This window comes from Hyperolius riggenbachi, chromosome 7 (genome assembly GCF_040937935.1).
Source record: "Hyperolius riggenbachi isolate aHypRig1 chromosome 7, aHypRig1.pri, whole genome shotgun sequence".
NCBI lineage: Eukaryota > Metazoa > Chordata > Amphibia > Anura > Hyperoliidae > Hyperolius > Hyperolius riggenbachi.
Genome location: NC_090652.1, coordinates 9,324,270 through 9,342,698, shown reverse-complemented (window position 1 = coordinate 9,342,698; position 18,429 = coordinate 9,324,270). Strand labels below are relative to the sequence as shown.

Genomic DNA, 18,429 nt, shown 5'->3' with positions numbered 1-18,429 from the left:
ATTGTTACAGTAAAGCGGTTACTGAACAGCTTCTGTAACAAAAACGCCTGCAAAACCGCTCTGATCTGGCGTTTTTAGAGCAGTTTTCCACTTTCCTATACTTTAACATTGAGGCAGAAACGCCTCAGAAATCAAAAAAATGCTGCAGCCCCCGAGTTTACATTTGTAGAAAAAACGAGCTGCTCTGGTGTGCACCATCCCATTGAAATACATTAGCCAAGCAGTTTTCAAACAGCTAGCGTTTTTAAAACTGCTCATGAACCACTCTGGTGTGCACCAGCCCTAATAGTTCCAGGAATGTGGAAGATACCATGCCTGCAAAGGGGGGGGCTCTGTACATCAATTTTTATCTATAGAGGTGGTTAGTGATGGTCAAGTAGATGCAAATAACTTCGAGTTGATGCAAATTTATATGCAAATATATGCAGCTTAAAAATGAACCAATCAAATTTTACCTCAGGATTTGATTGGTTCATTCTCAAGCTGCATCAATTTGCATAATTTGCATCAACTAAAAGTTATTTGCATCTGCATGACCATCACTACCGGTGGTTCCCCTACTTGCAAACAGGTTAAGTTCCAAGTGTTTGTTTGTAAGTTGAATTTGTTTGCAAGTCACGTGTTACACATGGTGAATCGTGGGTTAATGATTTACTTTCAGACATCTCTGGATTTGGACATCTAGTATACACTCGGCCTGGGCAAATTACGGCCCCCCGGGTGCTATGAATGCAGCCCATCATTGAAGGATGTATTCTGCTCCTCCCACATTCGTTAAAAAAATACATGCAGCGAATGTACAAGTAACTCACCCAATCGGTCACTCCAGCAGAGATCTCCATGGAAACAGCGGTATCACGAGACCTGTTGTCAGTACATACGCCATGGAGATCGCCGCTGGAACAAGCGATTGGATGTTACACCCAGTCATTCCTGGCTGCAGGAGTCCGGAGGGAGGGACATTTTCTTCATGAAGACCTATTTGTGTGTATGGAAAATGTCAACGGGTCATTTGTAAGTAGGGAACTATCCGTATTAGAATGATAAAGAATATTTGGCTTCCTTGAAAATGGGAGTTATAACTTTTTATTGTACGTTAATAAAGTTTACTTGTTTTGAACTAACCTTTTTTTCTCTTCCCTTTCTGTCTGGGAGTCCCGTTCGAAGAATTTTTCCATGACAAGTGGGTGTAACCCTCCACAATCAAATTCTCTTTCAGAAGATGCAGAGACCCATCTAGGAGCCCCAGCTTTGGGATCGCTGGAAGCTCAGGGGTCTGCAGAAGTCGGGGACACAAAACAAGCTTGTGAAAGTCCGCCACACACCTGAGATCTCTGCTGAAGCAGCCAGTGTGGAAGAGCGTCAATAAAAGTCGTTCCAGAAACAAATTCACAACAGACTTTATTTGAATAGGTTGTATTCCATTCCTGGAGTATAGCTGAACATATACAGGACTGAAAGAAAAACTTTCATAAATATCGATTTTTTTCTGTTTTTTGTTTATTTTTCTGTAACGTTTAGTTAAGTGTCCAGCAAGATAGATAGAGAGCTTCTCCCGGTTGGTTGGCGAAGATGCGTTTTAGGCTGAATTCAGAGTGTTTTGCATTGCTGACATCCCACATTCTATGGTTTAAGGATGGGGGGAGTGCAGGAAGGTGGTCCCTTCAAGAGTAGCTGGATGGCTTGCTCCCTGAGTCGTCGTCCTGTGAGCCCATACTCTGAAACACAGAACAACCCCAAGCATAAATATATACATACACACAGAGCAGCTGCATCACAACACAGGTGCTGCCTCTAAAGTCCAACGCCAAATGAAATGTTTACTGTATATACTCGAGTATAAGTCTAGAAATTTAGGTCTGATTCACTTCATAAAAGTATAGGGGTCGACTTATACACAAGTCACGGGCAACATTGAGCACATGGAGTAATGTGTATACTGTTAGTGACATTCCCATTTGCAGCAATTTATCCAGTGGTATGTGACACTTTGAGGAAAGGAAATGCCAAGAAAACACAGGTGTGAAAGTCCTGGCCACAACAATTTACAAGGAAATGGGCAGGGGGGGAAATACTGGGATGCAGGAGGAGGAGTGAATAATTGAAGCACTTGGGGGCCTGGAGAAGGTAATGGCTGCACTTAGACTTATACTTGAGTCAAGGAAACATTCCAGCTTAAGATGGTTGAATATTGGAGTAGACTTATACACAAGGTCGACTTGTATTCGAGTATATATACGGGTACTTAGGTTATGTTTACTTAGGTTCTATATACTACAGAAGAAGGTAAGTAACGGCATCATCTTAACTGATCAATGTACCAAAATCAGCTTGACTAAACCCTCAGATTTCTTGCCCAGCAACATAGCAGCCTACACAGAGTTCCTGGAGATTGGGCAGATTTTGGAAGCAGTAGCTGCAGAGCTTTTGGACTATTGTCATGATAGATAGATAGATAGATAGATAGATAGATAGATAGATAGATAGATTTAAAGCCTTGAGAAAGATTTAAATGTATAACATTATCCAGACAAAAGATATTTCACCTGATTTACTTGTATACATCCAGACCAGGCGACCATCTCATGTGCGTCACAGCTAAAAACAGCCCTGGTCATTGTAATATCTGGGAGGAGGATTGCCTAATCTTACTAAAAACTCTGTACACGGAGAGAGGCGCCGGGCACTCACGTAACAGTTCCAAGCTTTATTCATCCATCAAAAGGTTAACATCACATCGCAGACACACACAGGACCAGCAGTGAGGGTACAAACAGCATCCTCAAAGCCGTTTCGCAGTAAAGTTCCGCGTCATCGGAGGACCTCTGCATAGGGCCTCTGATGAAGCGGAACTTAACAGCGGAACTTAACAGCGAAACACCTGTCAGGCCGTTATTACCTTAGTACAACCCGGCACCTCTCTCCCTCTATCAGGTATGCAAGCTTTATGTTGGCACCCTGGCTGTGGATTAGTCTGGTGCCAGAAACCTGCTTCCTCTAACTTGTGAAAAACTTTGTACTAACTTTTCTTGCGATGTCTTCATCAATGCGGCACCCAGACTTGTGCAATAAAAGTGATCAGCCCACCCATCTGCCCTCTTCTGCTGTGTCTCATGCAGGAAAGAGTTTTACGCCTCCATTCAAACAAGCGTCATGCTGACTGCATAGAAGCACAGACTACATTACCTTCTGAACAAACTGTGGGTTCACTGTGATCTCCTGATCCATTGCTTTTAGCCGATCGTCAAGGTCTATACACCGCAGCATCTAGTGAGGGAACAAGGAAAACGATTAATCACTTTCTGTTCTCTAGTGTAGGGTGAGGATGTAGTTTGTTGATCACATCTTATCCATGGACCAGGGATTCTGTCCACAACTTAGTTATTTTTCCCGGTTCAAAGGGAACCCGAGGTGAGAGGGATATGGCGGGGGCCATATTGATTTCCTTTTAAACAACACCAGTTGCCTGGCAGTCCTCCTGATACTGTGTCTCTAATACATTAAGCCACAAACCCTGAACAAGCATGCAGCAATTAGGTACTCTGACTCAGCTTTTATTGGATTAGCCATATGCTGGTTCCAGGGTTTTGACTCGGACATTACTTATGCGGAGATCAACAGGGCTGCCAGGCACCTGCCATTGTTTACAAGGAAATAAATATGGCAGCCTCCATTTTACTCTCAGCTTGGGTTCCCTTTAAATTCATGTAATAGCCCTACTCCACTTTCAGCTTTGGATAGAATATGGGCAATCCTGACTGACCCAGCAGCTGCATCCTGCTTTTACTAACCTCCCTGGATTTTTATTCTGTTTTTAATGCAGAGATCCCTTTAACTCGACTTTAACCACTTTACCCCCAGCTGTGCGGATTTCTCCGTCCCTTTTTCCACCCTGTTAACACCAGGGACGGAGAAATCCTCACCTGACGCCGCTCCTGCTCGCTCGTCCGCGCCCCCCCCCCCCCCCCGCTTGTGCACGATGCCACACGCCGATTAGTCAATGGGAAAAAAAGTTCCCGTTCGTTGATCCAAGCCCCCGCAATGATTAGCTGCTTCTATGAGAAACAGCGTGATCGTGAAAAAAATAAAGTTTCCCAGCCTCATAACACTTCCTGCAAGCGTCCTTCCGGACGCTTGCAGGACGCATAAACAAAAAGTTACTGTGGCCATCTTGTGGCCAAATAGTAAAACTACACCCTAAAGCATTTTTCATATACAAATACATTAGTTAAACACTAAAAATTAACTCATTACCTCCCACACTCCCCAATTTTTTTTTTTTTGTAATAAAAAAAAAAATTACAATTAAAAAAAATACATAAACAGTTACCTTAGGGACTGATCATTTTAAATATTTATGTCGAGAGGGTAGAACACTGTTACTTTATAAACTACGGGCTTGAAATTAGGGATGGATGCAAAACTGAAAAAAATGCACCTTTATTTCCAAATAAAATATTGGCGCCAAACATTGTGATAGGGACATGATTTAAACGGTTTTATAACCGGGATAAATGGGCAAATACATTTCATGGGTTTTAATTACAGTAGCATGCATTATTTAAAAACTATAAGGGCCGAAAACTGAAAAATAATACATTTTTTCCCACATTTTTTTCCTATTTTCCCATTAAAACACATTTAGAATAAAATAATTCTTGGCATAATGTCCCACCTAAAGAAAGCCTAATTGGTGGAGAAAAAAAGAAGATATAGTTCATTTCATTGTGATAAGTAATGATAAAGTTATAGAAGAATGAATGAAAGGAGCGCTGAAAGGTGAAAATTGCTCTGGTGCTCAAGGGGTAAAACCCCTCAGTGGTGAAGTGGTTAACCACCCTGGCGTTCTGATTAAATCGCCAGGGTGGCTGCGGGAGGGTTTTTTTTAAATTAAAAAAAAACTATTTCATGCAGCCAACTGAAAGTTGGCTGCATGAAAGCCCACTAGAGGGCGCTCCGGAGGCGATCTTCCGATCGCCTCCGGCGCCCAGAATAAACAAGGAAGGCCGCAATGAGCGGCCTTCCTTGTTTCGCTTATATCGTCGCCATAGTGACGAGCGGAGTGACGTCATCGACGTCAGCCGACGTCCTGACGTCAGCCGCCTCCGATCCAGCCCTTAGCGCTGGCCGGAACTTTTTGTTCCGGCTACGCTGGGCTCAGGCGGCTAGGGGGGCCCTCTTTCGCCGCTGCTCGCGGCGAATCGCCGCAGAGCGGCGGCGATCAGGCAGCACACGCGGCTGGCAAAGTGCCGGCTGCGTGTGCTGCTTTTTATTTCGTTAAAATCGGCCCAGCAGGGCCTGAGCGGCAGCCGCTGGCGGTGTTGGACGAGCTGAGCTCGTCCAGACCGCTCAGCTGGTTAATCAAGTCCATAAAGGTGCCCATACAGTATCCAGCCAATTTGATCATAATGATCAAATCTGTCAGAGATCGATGCTGCAACGTGTTCGTCCGATCATAATTTTGATAGGTTTCCGAAAAAACAATTATCTGGAATGCTGTAAAGATCTGATCAATAGGGCTCGCGCCCCCCCCCCCCCCCCCCCAATTGTAAAGTATGTACCCCCAGGCTCATGGGGTGTGTCGTAAGCTCACCGGTCCGCTGGCGTGCCTCCGACAGTGTCCTGCGTCTTTCCCCATGGCTGCCGGAAGAGCCTTTACCAAATGACACTGACGCATGTACAGGACGTCAGAACATGCAACGGGGTCACATGGTACAGGTGCCGCTGGCATGGACAAAGACTCGAGACACAGGAGGAGGCACGCCGGCGGACACGTTTTCACCATCGTTTTAACGGAGTGTGTGTATGGGCCTTCAGTCTGTAGATCGTTTCCTAGAATTCACCCCTCTTGTTTCTGTGAAGTCCAAGCCTTTCATTCATTTCAGAGCTTCTGATCGATATTATGAAGCAAAGCGGGATTGCTGTATTACAGTGGCTGGAAAGTGTAATGGTTAAGGGCTCTGCCTCTGACACAGGAGACCTGGGTTCGAATCTCGGCTCTGCCTGTTCAGTAAGCCACCACCTATTCAGTAGGAGACCTTAGGCAAGTCTCTCTAACACTGCTACTGCCTATAGAGCACGTCCTAGTGGCTGCAGCTCTGGCGCTTTGAGTCCACCAGGAGAAAAGCGCGATATAAATGTTCTGTGTTTTCTTTACAGAGCTGCCTGTAGCCGCTTACCTCCTGATCGATATTATGAAGCATAGCAGGATTGTTGTATTTCTCCGGATTATCGTGAAAGCACACCATCCCATCTCTCTGATTAATACTTGCAAAGATTTCTCCGTCTTCTATCTGAAACACAAGACGCGTCATATCAGTAAACACGCCCATACAGAGGTTATCCATCTGGTCACATGATCACCATTCACCTGTCCCTAATTCACATAATGTAGCCTCAGAGGTAGGACTGTGTAAACTGACCGCAGGCAGACCCCGCATCTTTCCCACGCTGGACAAATGTTATTGGGTCAGCTCTTAGTGCCTGCATAGACATTTACCTTTGTGGCAAAAACCATTCATTCACTTCAGCCTCCAATCGTGAGGATTATGGATCAAAGTGGTCAAAGGTAAGTGAGTTTCCATAACAGACTTCATGGTCACCCACAACAGGAAGCAGTTCAAATAAAGACTTTGCAAGGGAAAAAACTCAATTAAGATAAATTGAATACACAGAAGTCCAGTTTGAAATCAGTCAAAGTCTTTGGCAGAAGTAAATGGTTAATTAAGATGGCGACTCCATTCCCTCTTGTGATGAGTTCCTAGAACACACCCTTTCCTAGTCACCATGCCTCCGCCCTCTGTACTAGCCACTCCCCTTCCTCCTGTGAAACGTTACTGGTCCATCCCCTTTCCTAGTCTTCATGCCTCCGCCCTCTGTACTTGCCACTCCCCTTCCCTCCTGTCACACAATGCTGGTCCATCCACTTTCCTACACACTTTACTGGCCACTCCCTTCCCTTCTGAGACGCATTGCTTTTCCATCCCCTTTCATAGTCTTCATGCCTCCTCCCTCTGTACTGGCCACTCCCTTCCCTCCTGTGATGTGTTCCTGGTCCAGCCCCTTTCCTAGTCACCATGCCTTCACTCTCTGTGCTGGCCACTCCCTTCCCTCCTGTGATGTGTTCCTGGTCCAGCCCCTTTCCTAGTCACCATGCCTTCACTCTCTGTGCTGGCCACTCCCTTCCCTCCTGTGATGTGTTCCTGGTCCAGCCCCTTTCCTAGTCACCATGCCTTCACCCTCTGTGCTGGCCACTCCCTTCCCTCCTGTGACGTGTTCCCGGTCCAGCCCCTTTCCTAGTCACCATGCCTCCACCCTCTGTGCTGGCCACTCCATTCCTGCAACGAGTTCCTGGCCCAGCCCCTTTGCTGGTCACCATGCCTTCACCCTCTGTACTGGCCACTCCCCTCCTGCGACGAGTTCCTGGTCCAGCCCCTTTGCTAGTCACCATGCCTTCACCCTCTGTGCTGGCCACTCCCTTCCTTCCTGTGATGTGTTCCTGGCACACGCCTTTTTCTAGTCACCATGCCTTCACCCTCTGTACTGGCCACTCCCTTCCCTCCTGCGACGAGTTCCTGGTCCAGCCCCTTTGCTAGTCACCATGCCTCCACCCTCTGTACTGGCCACTCCCCTCCTGCGATGAGTTCCTGGTCCAGCCCCTTTGCTAGTTACCATGCCTCCACCCTCTGTACTGGCCACTCCCCTCCTGCGATGAGTTCCTGGTCCAGCCCCTTTGCTAGTCACCATGCTTTCACCCTCTGTATTGGCCACTCCTGTCACTCATTCCTGGTCCACCCCTTTCCTTGTTACCATGCCTCCACCCTCTGTACTGGCCACTCCCCTTCTGCGACGAGTTCCCGGTCCAGCCCCTTTGCTAGTCACCATGCCTCCACCCTCTGTACTGGCCACTCCCCTCCTGCGATGAGTTCCTGGTCCAGCCCCTTTGCTAGTCACCATGCTTTCACCCTCTGTATTGGCCACTCCTGTCACTCATTCCTGGTCCACCCCCTTTCCTTGTTACCATGCCTCCACCCTCTGTACTGGCCACTCCCCTCCTGCGACGAGTTCCCGGTACAGCCCCTTTGCTAGTCACCATGCCTTCACCCTCTGTATTGGCCACTCCTGTCACTCATTCCTGGTCCACCCCCTTCCCTTGTTACCATGCCTCCACCCTCTGTACTGGCCACTCCCCTCCTGCGACGTGTTCCCGGTCCAGCCCCTTTGCTAGTCACCATGCCTTCACCCTCTGTATTGGCCACTCCTGTCACTCATTCCTGGTACACCCCCTTTCCTTGTTACCATGCCTCCGCCCTCTGCACTGGCCACTCCCCTGCTGTCGCGTGTTTCAATCTGTGTAATGGCTCAATATTTAGGCATGTAGGTAACCACTGGTTCCATAATTTGTTTTTTAACATACAATGAGTTTGCATTGGTCATGCTTAGGTAAGGGTTACTTTCATCATCGAGGGGATGATCTTTTTGGCAGACTTGATCAAATTTACTGAATCTGCCAGTGATCTATTTGGTGCCACCCTTTAATCAATACTGGATAGAATATCAATAAAAAGCATAGTTGGAGTGGTGGTAAATTAACATTCATGCAGATGGAAGGTTTAAAGGAATTGTCAGCTAAATAATGCTGCCCCAATGATATACTTACCCGGGTTTTCCTCCAGTCCCTTGCAGCTGAGATATCCCACACCACAGCTCTGCTCTCAGCCTCTGCAGGTGCAGAACTACTGCGTCTGTGCAGCATACTGCGGACAACGTGGACTTGATTGACAGCAGCGTTTGCGCAGGAGCACTAGAGGAGATCAGCCTCTGCACTAGGTCCCCACCGGTGCAGAGGCTGACCTCCTATACCGGGCCGGCGCTGCGAGGGACATGTCGGCTGCAAGGGGCTGGAGGAAGACCCGGGTAATTATATCATGGGGCAGTTTCATTTGGCTGAGAATTCCATTAAAGGGAAACTGAAGTAAGAGGTATACGGAGGCTGCCATATTTATTTCCTTTTAATCAATACCAGTTGCCTGGCAGCCCTGCTGGTCTATTTCTCTGCAGTAGTATCTGAATCACACCAGAAACAAGCATGCAGCTAGTCTTGTCAGATCTGACTTTAAAGTCTGAAACACCTAATCTGCTGCATGCTTGTTCAGGGGCTATGGCTAATAGTATTAGAGGCAGAGGATCAGCAGGGCTGCCAGGCAACTGGTATTGCTTAAAGGAAAGGTTCAGGGAGGGTGGGTGAAAAATAAAAATCAATTTCCACTTACCTGGGGCTTCCTCCAGCCCGTGGCAGGCAGGAGGTGCCCTCGCCGCCGCTCCGCAGGCTCCCGGTGGTCTTCGGTGGCCGACCCGACCTGGCCAGGCCAGCTGCCAGGTCGGGCTCTTCTGCGCTCCAAGGCCCGGAACTTCTGCGTCCCACGCCGGCGCGCTGACGTCATCGGACGTCCTCGGGGCTCTACTGCGCATGCGCAGTAGTTCTGCGCCTGCGCAGCAGAGCCCGGAGGACGTCCGATGACGTCAGCGCGCCGGCGTGGGACACAGAAGTTCCGGGCCTTGGAGCGCAGAAGAGCCCGACCTGGCAGCCGGCCTGGCCAGGTCGGGTCGGCCACCGGAGACCACCGGGAGCCTGCGGAGCGGCGGCGAGGGCACCTCCTGCCTGCCACGGGCTGGAGGAAGCCCCAGGTAAGTGGAAATTGATTTTTATTTTTTTACCCACCCTCCCTGAACCTTCCCTTTAAAAAGATTTAAACATGGCAGCCTCCATATACCTCTCTCTTCAGTTCTCCTTTAAGGTGCACAAATAACATTTAGAAAGTTCTTCATGTTCCTCAGTTTTACCTGAAAATTGTAATCAATGCTATTTGGCATTTTTTTAATAAAGCAAAGCCCCCAGGAACAAATCAAAGCTCTTACCATATACAGGACGTATTTTTCTGCCTCCTGAGCACCGGATAGTTGAACTCGGCTCGCCATGTCTTGTAGGGAGAGGGTAAGGAAGGTCTGTGTGTAAAAACAAGCGGTTACTCGCACTGCCAGGGCGACTTCAGACCACTTTGTAATTTTTATGCAAGCGATCTGGGTTAGATTTACCTCTTGTGTTTACAAAGTTTCCCTTCCAAAAACGTACCAGTAAAATAAATGTTTTTCTCAAATAAAAATAATAAAAATTTGGCCTTGCGGGAAACTTGAGACATAATTGGCAGCATCATTTACTTATCTGGGGCTTCCTACAGCCCCATCTCACCCGTGGGCTCCATCGCTATCCTATCGGGTTGCTCCTTTGTCCTGTGGTGAGCTTCGATAATTTAGCCAGTCGCCATCAGTCATGCGCAGCGCGGCCATGTGCCCCAGAAGGGGAGTGTTCCGCGACTGCGCAGCACTACTGAGCTACTACAGAGCTCACCAGGGGACAACAGAGCGACACAGGAGACAGAGCGACACAGGAGGACGGCGATGGAGCCCACAGCAGACATGGGGCTGAAGAACGCACCAGGTAATTATAAATGACGCTTCTCTATATATGTCATGCGGCAAAAAAGGTTATTCTGTGTCACTGGAATCAGGTGAACTTGCCAACAAAGACAGACGTGATTAACACACTAAACAAAATCGCTCACCCTTGGTTAAGATGACGTATGAGAGCAGAAATTGCCCCACCGAATTCGACAAAATTTGGTTGAAATTTTGTGTTGCTGCTAAAGGGCAGGGCTGTGGAGTCGGTACAAAAATCTTCCGACTTCGACTCAGTTTATGAAACCACCGACTCCAGGTACCCAAAATGGCTCCGACTCCTTAGTCTAATACTAACCAGGGCTGTGGATTTTATACAAAATCATCCGACTCAGATTCCCGACTCCTCAGTTTATGAAACCACCGACTCCAGGTACCCAAAATGGCTCCAAAGCTTGTATAGGGAGCCTGAGATATAACAATCAATAACTGATTGATATATCTCAGGGTCAGTTCAAGACAAGTAACTATTGGGCCCTAGAGCAAAATTAGCCTGGGGGCCCCACAACTGCGACCCCCCGACCAAAAAGCGTCAGAGGCCCTTTGTTGCAGCCAAATTTCCCTCCAGGGCCCCTGAACTGGCTGATGACCCTCCCCCAATCAACTCCTAACTTAACCTCCCTGGCGGTTTATTTATTTTGCCAGGGAGGCTGCGGGAGGGTTTTTTTTAAATTAAAAAAAAAATATTTCATGCAGCCAACTGAAAGTTGGCTGCATGAAAGCCCACTAGAGGGCGCTCCGGAAGCGTACTTTCGATCGCCTCCGGCAATCGAAAGTAACAAGATAGGCCGCAATGAGCGGCCTATCTTGTTTCGCTTTCCTCGTCGCCATGGCGACGAGCGGAGTGACGTCATGGACGTCAGTCGACGTCCTGACGTCAGAGCCGCCCGATCCAGCCCCTAGCGCCGGCCGGAACTGTTTGTTCCGGCTGCGCTGGGCTCGGGCGGCTGGGGGGACCCTCTTTCGCCGCTGCACGCGGCGGATCGCCGCGGAGCGGCGGCGATCGGGCAGCACACGCGGCTGGCAAAGTGCCGGCTGCGTGTGCTGCTTTTTTCAGAACTCAAATCGGCCCAGCAGGGCCTGAGCGGCGACCTCCGGCGGCATACCCCGAGCTCAGCTCGGGATTACCGCCAAGGAGGTTAACAGACTCTGCAGAGTCCCTGGGGAGCAACAGTTAAGATGGGGGAGGGACACCTTGGGGCAATCGCCCATTTTTTCCTATGGTAGCTCCGGCCCTGCTCAGGGTCCCTATACAATCTTTTTTTAATTATTTTTGTAATTATCGGATAGGGGAGTCAGAGAGCATTGTATGCGCTAGGTCGACATCCCACATTTGTGTGTAGCTTTGTGACCTCCAGAACCAAGTTGCAGTAAAGCTGGAAAATGTTCTGTGAAAAATCGCCTAGTGCTGGCTGAGACTCAAGGTGCCCATACACTACTCTATTTTCCATCAAAAGATGATACAATCGGTCAAAAACAGTGTGGTCGATCACAAGTAAATAGACTAGTGGACCACATGCTGCAAGCGAGATCCTGGCGATTCTCCACCAATCGATCTGAACAATGTTGTGCCTCCTTGCTCTCACATTAAAAATCATTTCGGTGTCGATCGTAATCATGTCAACGTCAGCCAACTGCTTTATGATCAACTGATATTTTCCTCCCTGCTCGATCGAGTAAATTGATCGATTTCAATAGATTTCTGCTAGTTTCCATCGACTGAGCAGAATGGAACAGAATCAAATCTCAACTGATCTGACAAAATGATTGAATCAAACAATTAATTTGATCAGAAAAAAAAAAAAAATTAAAAAATTAAAAAAAAACCAGCAATGTGTGGGCCGCCTCAGTGCTCGATCTATGAAATGTGATCAGGAGCTCTTACTTTGGTAAGCCTCTGGATATTCTTCTTGTAGAGGGAGGACAGACATTGCTTCACCAGCCCCATGTTGTTGTCCCGGGTGAAGACCTCGTTGTGTTTGTTCACCAGGTTCCGCAGCTCTCCGGGGTTGTTCGTTGCGTAGACTTGCGCCAGCTCATGGTAGGCATTGCTAAGAGGCTGCAGGGAACACAATCAGCATTTCAGCATTTTACAGCTTACAGACGAGAAAGCAAATTCAGCTTTACAGTGCAGATATTCTTACAATAAGACAAAAACAACATTTACTGTATTTATTGGACTATAAGACTCACCCAAAAGTGGGGATCAAAAGTCATTGCATCTTATCAAATGCAGGGAGTTCCTGCCACAATGTCGGTGACCGCCTGTACTGTGCCCATGCAGGAGGACGTCACGGGGACAAATGGAGGACACAAAGGGACATAGAGGAGGACACAGGGGGTAAATGAAAGACACGGGGACACAGAGGGACATAGAGGAGGACACAAAGGGGCATAGAGGAGGACACAGGGGGTAAATGAAAGACACGGGGACACAGAGGGACATAGAGGAGGACACAAAGGGGCATAGAGGAGGACACAGGGGGTAAATGAAAGACACGGGGACACAGAGGGACATAGAGGAGGACACAAAGGGGCATAGAGGAGGACACAGGGAGACACAAGAGGTACAAGGGGACATGAGGTAAAAAGGGGTGCATAATCCACAAGATGCCCCTTCACCATGGATGCACCAGGTTTCGGATATGTGTTTCCCCTGGTTTCTGTCCTTTAAACCTCGGTGCGTCTTATGGTCAGGAGTGTCTTTTAGTCCCCAAAAAATACGGTATATTGCTCTTCTCCTGGCAGACTCAAAGCACCAGAGCTGCAGCCACTAGGAGATGCTCTATAGGCAGTAGCAGTGTTAGGTCAGAGCTGCAGCCACTAGGGGGTGCTCTATAGACAGTAGCAGTGTTAGGCCAGAGCTGCAGCCACTAGGAGGCACTCTATAGCAGTGTTAGGCCAGAGCTGCAGACACTAGGAGATGCTCTATAGGCAGTAGCGATGTTAGGAGGACTTGCCCAAGTTCTCCTTACTGAATAGACAGAATTGTCACGTCTCGCAAACACTAAAGGATCCAACCCGTGGAGGGAGTGCTCTAGCTAGAAAAGAGGGAGGGCGCCCTCTTGCAATGTTCAAAACAGGTAAAGAGTTGGCAGATCGAAAGTATCTTTATTGGTTCCATGTAAAAGCATACGTTTCGGAGCCACGTAGGGCCCCTTTATCAAGGCAAAATCTGCCTGCTGCCATGTAAAGCTCTATTTCAGGAGAAGGGAGTCCCTTAACCAGTACACTATCCAGCCACAACTAACAATAAACGTCAGGTATGAGGCTCAGTTCCTACTAGGTCCATTCTAATTATCATTGATAGTAGGGGATCCAGAATGGAATGTGAATACCACCACTGTGAGCTGTCCAGGGCACTGCTACATGAGTCATGCGTGTGTCCCACTGGAACTCCGCCTCTTGCCTTTCCGTTCAGGGAGTTCTTGTAGAAAGGGACAGAAAGCCTTAGAGCTCAACATGACTAGCAGTGCACCTAGTACTTTGCCTCAGCAGCAGGGGCTAAATACATAGCTCCCAGCATGACTAGCAGTGCACCTGGTACCTTGCCTCAGGAGCAGGGGCTAAATACATAGCTCCCAGCATGACTAGCAGTGCACCTGGTACCTTGCCTCAGCAGCAGGGGCTAAATACATAGCTCCCAGCATGACTAGCAGTGCACCTGGTACCTTGCCTCAGCAGCAGGGGCTAAATACATAGCTCCCAGCATGACTAGCTGTGCACCTGGTACCTTGCCTCAGGAGCAGGGGCTAAATACATTTCTCCCAGCATGACTAGCTGTGCACCTGGTACCTTGCCTCAGGAGCAGAGGCTAAATACATAGCTCCCAGCATGACTAGCAGTGCACCTGGTACCGTGCCTCAGGAGCAGGGCTAAATACCTAGCTCCCAGCATGACTAGCAGTGCACCTGGTACCTTGCCTCATGAGCAGGATATAAATACATAAAGGAAAAACTGCCTTATTATAAAAAAACAACTTAAAATGCACACAAAATTATAAATACCAATGGAGGAGCAACGGGAGTAAATGTTAAAATTGCTAGTGAGAGTACTCAAGCACTTGAAAACATTAAAAGAAGCGTGTGAACTTAGAGGACTGAGGCTGGAGGGATTTCCCAGAAACCCTGAGCTAGCCTGTGTTATAATGTGGTCTAATACAAAGCGACAGACAACATTCCACAAACACTGACATAAAGGGCCATGACTCACCTTAATGAATCTACCGACAATCTGTGAGGTATATTTAGGCAGCTGCTGCACTTTTCCTAAAAGTATCAAAGAAACTAGAATATACTTTTTATAAGATTCCAACATGATGTGGCTGACTGCCATGGCTGGCGTTGTAATCGCCTGGAGGAGAAAGAAGAGAGGAGGAAATCACATATGTTAGAATACAGCAACACTTCCTTACATATACATGAAAAGCACAGGCTGAAATGGACCTGAACTCTTGCAGAGAACACAAGGAAAACAGAGAAATGTACCCTGTGTGTTCTTAGAGAGAAGAGCCTGTCTAATTCCCCCTCATCTTCAAGTAATCACAAGTGGAAGTTGATCTCTCAGCTGTGTCAGCTCAGAGATTTGGCAGTACTCGGCAGACACAGCTAATATGTAAACACAGGAGATGAACCCTTTCTCTGCTTCCATGAAAGCAGGAAATGGACACTGCAGATTTATTGCAGGAGTTCTGTAAGCTGTAACAAAAATGTTTTTCTGTAAAGATTATTATGCTGTTGCATATCTTTTAGAGCAGAGAGGAAGTTCTGAGTTTAGGTCCGCTTTAAAGAGTACCTCCTGCATACAAATCTTAATGATGCGGGATTGAAATTGGGATTGCGGTCTCAGGGTTACTTGCACGGCCGTAATTCAGTCAGGTGATTGTTCCTCCCCCCTCGCTAAAGTGTCGATGGCGGGGGGGCACGGGAGTCTTCAAAGTTCTGCCAAGGCCCTGGCCCTCCCCATCTGCATTTCCGCGGCACGGCCCCAGCTCGGTAACCGCAGCCTAACTGGTGGCTGCAGTGCAAGGGGTGGGCCGTGGCAATGCTGGTAGGATGGCGGATAATCTGGAGAAGACTTTGGAAACATGGTCGCAAATGCGCTCCGGGGGGGGGGGTGTCTCATCTGTGCAATGAACTTCAGCCGATCAAATAAGTATTTAACCTGGAGACAAAAGGCCAGTAAATTTGCGGCGTAATTGTATAAGTAGAATCCCTTTATATTAAAGCCCAAGGGACCAGGAAAAGTAGTTTACTAGATCACAAGTTTACAATATCAGAATTAGTCATACATTGTCTTCAATTCATCAAGGGCTGTTCGATACAATTACAATAACCAAGTCCTTAAAATACCACATTCGGTATTTTACACTTGTGTGTGCCAATTCATCAATATTTTCACACTTGTGGCAGATGTTCGGTAAGTTACCGAAGAGGTCCGTGCAGTGAGGGCATTACAATAGGAAAGAGGCATCCCCGACATCCCTATAGATGTGCACTTTATACATGTTGTGCTGCCTCTGCTCTTGCTGAATCTGTCTCAGTCTTAACTTTCTATTTACTTGCCACAGCTTAGATGAACTGCCGAGAAACATTACACATTCCCTGCTTAGGTGATTTTCCCCAGCAGCTCCCACTAACATCTCAGCATATTCAAACAGGCACTCGAGGGGTTACACTACCGAAGGGCGTCTGGAAAATATATTTTATTCTTTTCTCTCTGCTCGCTGCCTGGGGGGGGGGGGGTCTGTTCCACCCGAGAAGCCTGGCCAACCAATTAATGTATATAACTGTTATAATTGACACCTTAGCCCTAAGGTTTTTACCTTAGGTTTGACAGTTTGTCTAAGTACTCCCAACATCAAAAAGTCCAATCATCTGGAGAGCGACCACCGGGGGTGGACAACCCAACCCAAGAGAGAATGTTCTGTACGTGTTGAAAGTGATTGTCATCTGTTGCAACCAGCAAAATGAGTATAAGACCTAATATCTCAATCCTATTGATGTTTTTAAAGGTGGTCATACATCTATCGACTTGGTGGCCTATCGACCATCCGATTCAATAATTATCGAATCTGATGAAAATCGGTGCTGCTAAGAGCATGCTCATGGAGAGAGAAGGAGAGGGAGGCACTGTAGTTGCAAAAACGAGGTACCTTTTAATCCACGGTGTGGTATACTTGCCTCTGAAGAAGCTTTCTTAGCAAAACAGCTGTCAGGCATCCCCTCACCCCCACTGTGTACCCCAATTGTGTCTCACACCGTGGATTAAAAGGTACATCGTTTTTGCAACTACAGTGCCTGCCTCCCTCTCCTCCTCTCTCTCCATACGCATGTGAATGTCTCCGAGAGCACGTCGTAGCATGAAGTACTTAATCCGGCGAGCCCAGCATCTTTTTGCCCTCATCCAGTGCCAGTCTTTATTCTTTTCTATACTGCACATAGAAGCATGCTCAATCGACGACGCGACCAATTTCGGGGCAAAATTGGTCACTTGTTTTGTTCGGACATGCTGCAAGAAATCGGGCCATCGTGGTCAATAGGGTGTGCGGCAATAACAAGACGAGCAAACGTGCGTAACAAATCCCACCATCAATGTCCCTCCTAATGTAAAATTTGCCCCCCTCAATATATTTTACATTGTCCGTGTCTGCAGCTGGCTCCAGGCTATGTCTGCAATCCGTATACACGCGCTCCACGTAGTTGCCACACGGGCCCAGGTATACGTCAGCAACCATATGGGGCGCGTGTATGCGAATACAGAATATAGCCAACGGAGGGCACGGACTAGTAAAGTATAGTGTACCGCGGGGCATATTTGACATAGGGGGCCAGCGAGGTGGTCGGATGGGGCATAAGGCCGATTCCCCATCGATTTCAGCATGAAATTGATCTGGAATCGGCCTGCAATGTATGGGCAGCCGACAGATCTCTCTAATCAGATTTTTTTTTTTTTAATAATACAACTTTTTATTGAGCATATCAAGCTTTCAAGGAAAGCTAAACAGACAAAAGGTAACAGCATCGTGTGCGTGGAACATTATAGGTATAAAATAATATATATATATATATATATATATATATATATATATATATATATATATATATATATATATATATAGGAAACTGATAATTTTAAATGTAAGATAATATAATGGTTTAATTAAAACTATATGTGGGTGCAGTTTACTATTTGGCCACAAGATGGACACAGTCAAAAAAGTCCTGGATGCGAACGCATCCAGGAACTAAAAAGAAGAGGAGACTTTTCCTGGGGGCAGAAATACCGCGCTCTCTGAATAGAAAGCGTCGTTTTTTCTGCAGGGAAGTTAGATCAGTGAATGGGAATTATATTCCCATTTACTGATCGGGGGGCTAGCGGCGGGCGGCGGGAGAGCGCGCCCGATCGCGCGCACCATGCGGCGGGAGCAGCAGTGCCTATCTGGACGAGGAAGCTCGTCCAGATAGGCCGAACTGGATATATATATATATATATATATATATATATATATATATATATATATATATATATATATATATATATATATATATATATATATATATATATATATATATATATATATATATATATATATATCCTAAAGGCAAGAAGACACATCTAAAGTGCAAATCCTGCGAGATAATCTCTCATGATTGTATTCTCTAAACAGATTTGATCAGAGAGACATTTGTCTCTAGGTCAACTCTGCCCATTATCGCTAGATGTATAGCTACCTTAACAGTTTGCACTATTGGCTCCTGGTCTTCTTCCGGTATCCTGGGAGCTCTGGGACAACCCACCAAGCCTTATCAAAAGTTAGACGTCAAATGCAATTTGTAAGTAGTCTTGTGATCAGCCGACTCCTGCCCCTGATTACCGTATTTTTCGGAACATAAGTCGCATTTTTTCTTCCCC

The 18,429-nt window shown here is 47.1% G+C and overlaps 1 protein-coding gene across 1 annotated transcript in view; it reads right to left on the bottom strand.

The window, feature by feature from the left end:
* Positions 1-1,384: 1,384 nt before the first annotated feature.
* COPS3 (COP9 signalosome subunit 3) overlaps positions 1,385-18,429 on the bottom strand; it is a 35,207-nt gene continuing 18,162 nt past the window's right edge. Inside the window, exons 5-10 of the mRNA XM_068246427.1 lie at positions 14,728-14,868; positions 12,401-12,574; positions 9,919-10,005; positions 6,180-6,293; positions 3,187-3,267; positions 1,385-1,718 (exon numbers count right to left, since the gene is read on the bottom strand). Of these exons, the coding sequence (XP_068102528.1) occupies positions 1,665-1,718; positions 3,187-3,267; positions 6,180-6,293; positions 9,919-10,005; positions 12,401-12,574; positions 14,728-14,868 (651 nt within the window). The 3' untranslated portion in view covers positions 1,385-1,664. The remainder of the gene's footprint in view (positions 1,719-3,186; positions 3,268-6,179; positions 6,294-9,918; positions 10,006-12,400; positions 12,575-14,727; positions 14,869-18,429) is intronic.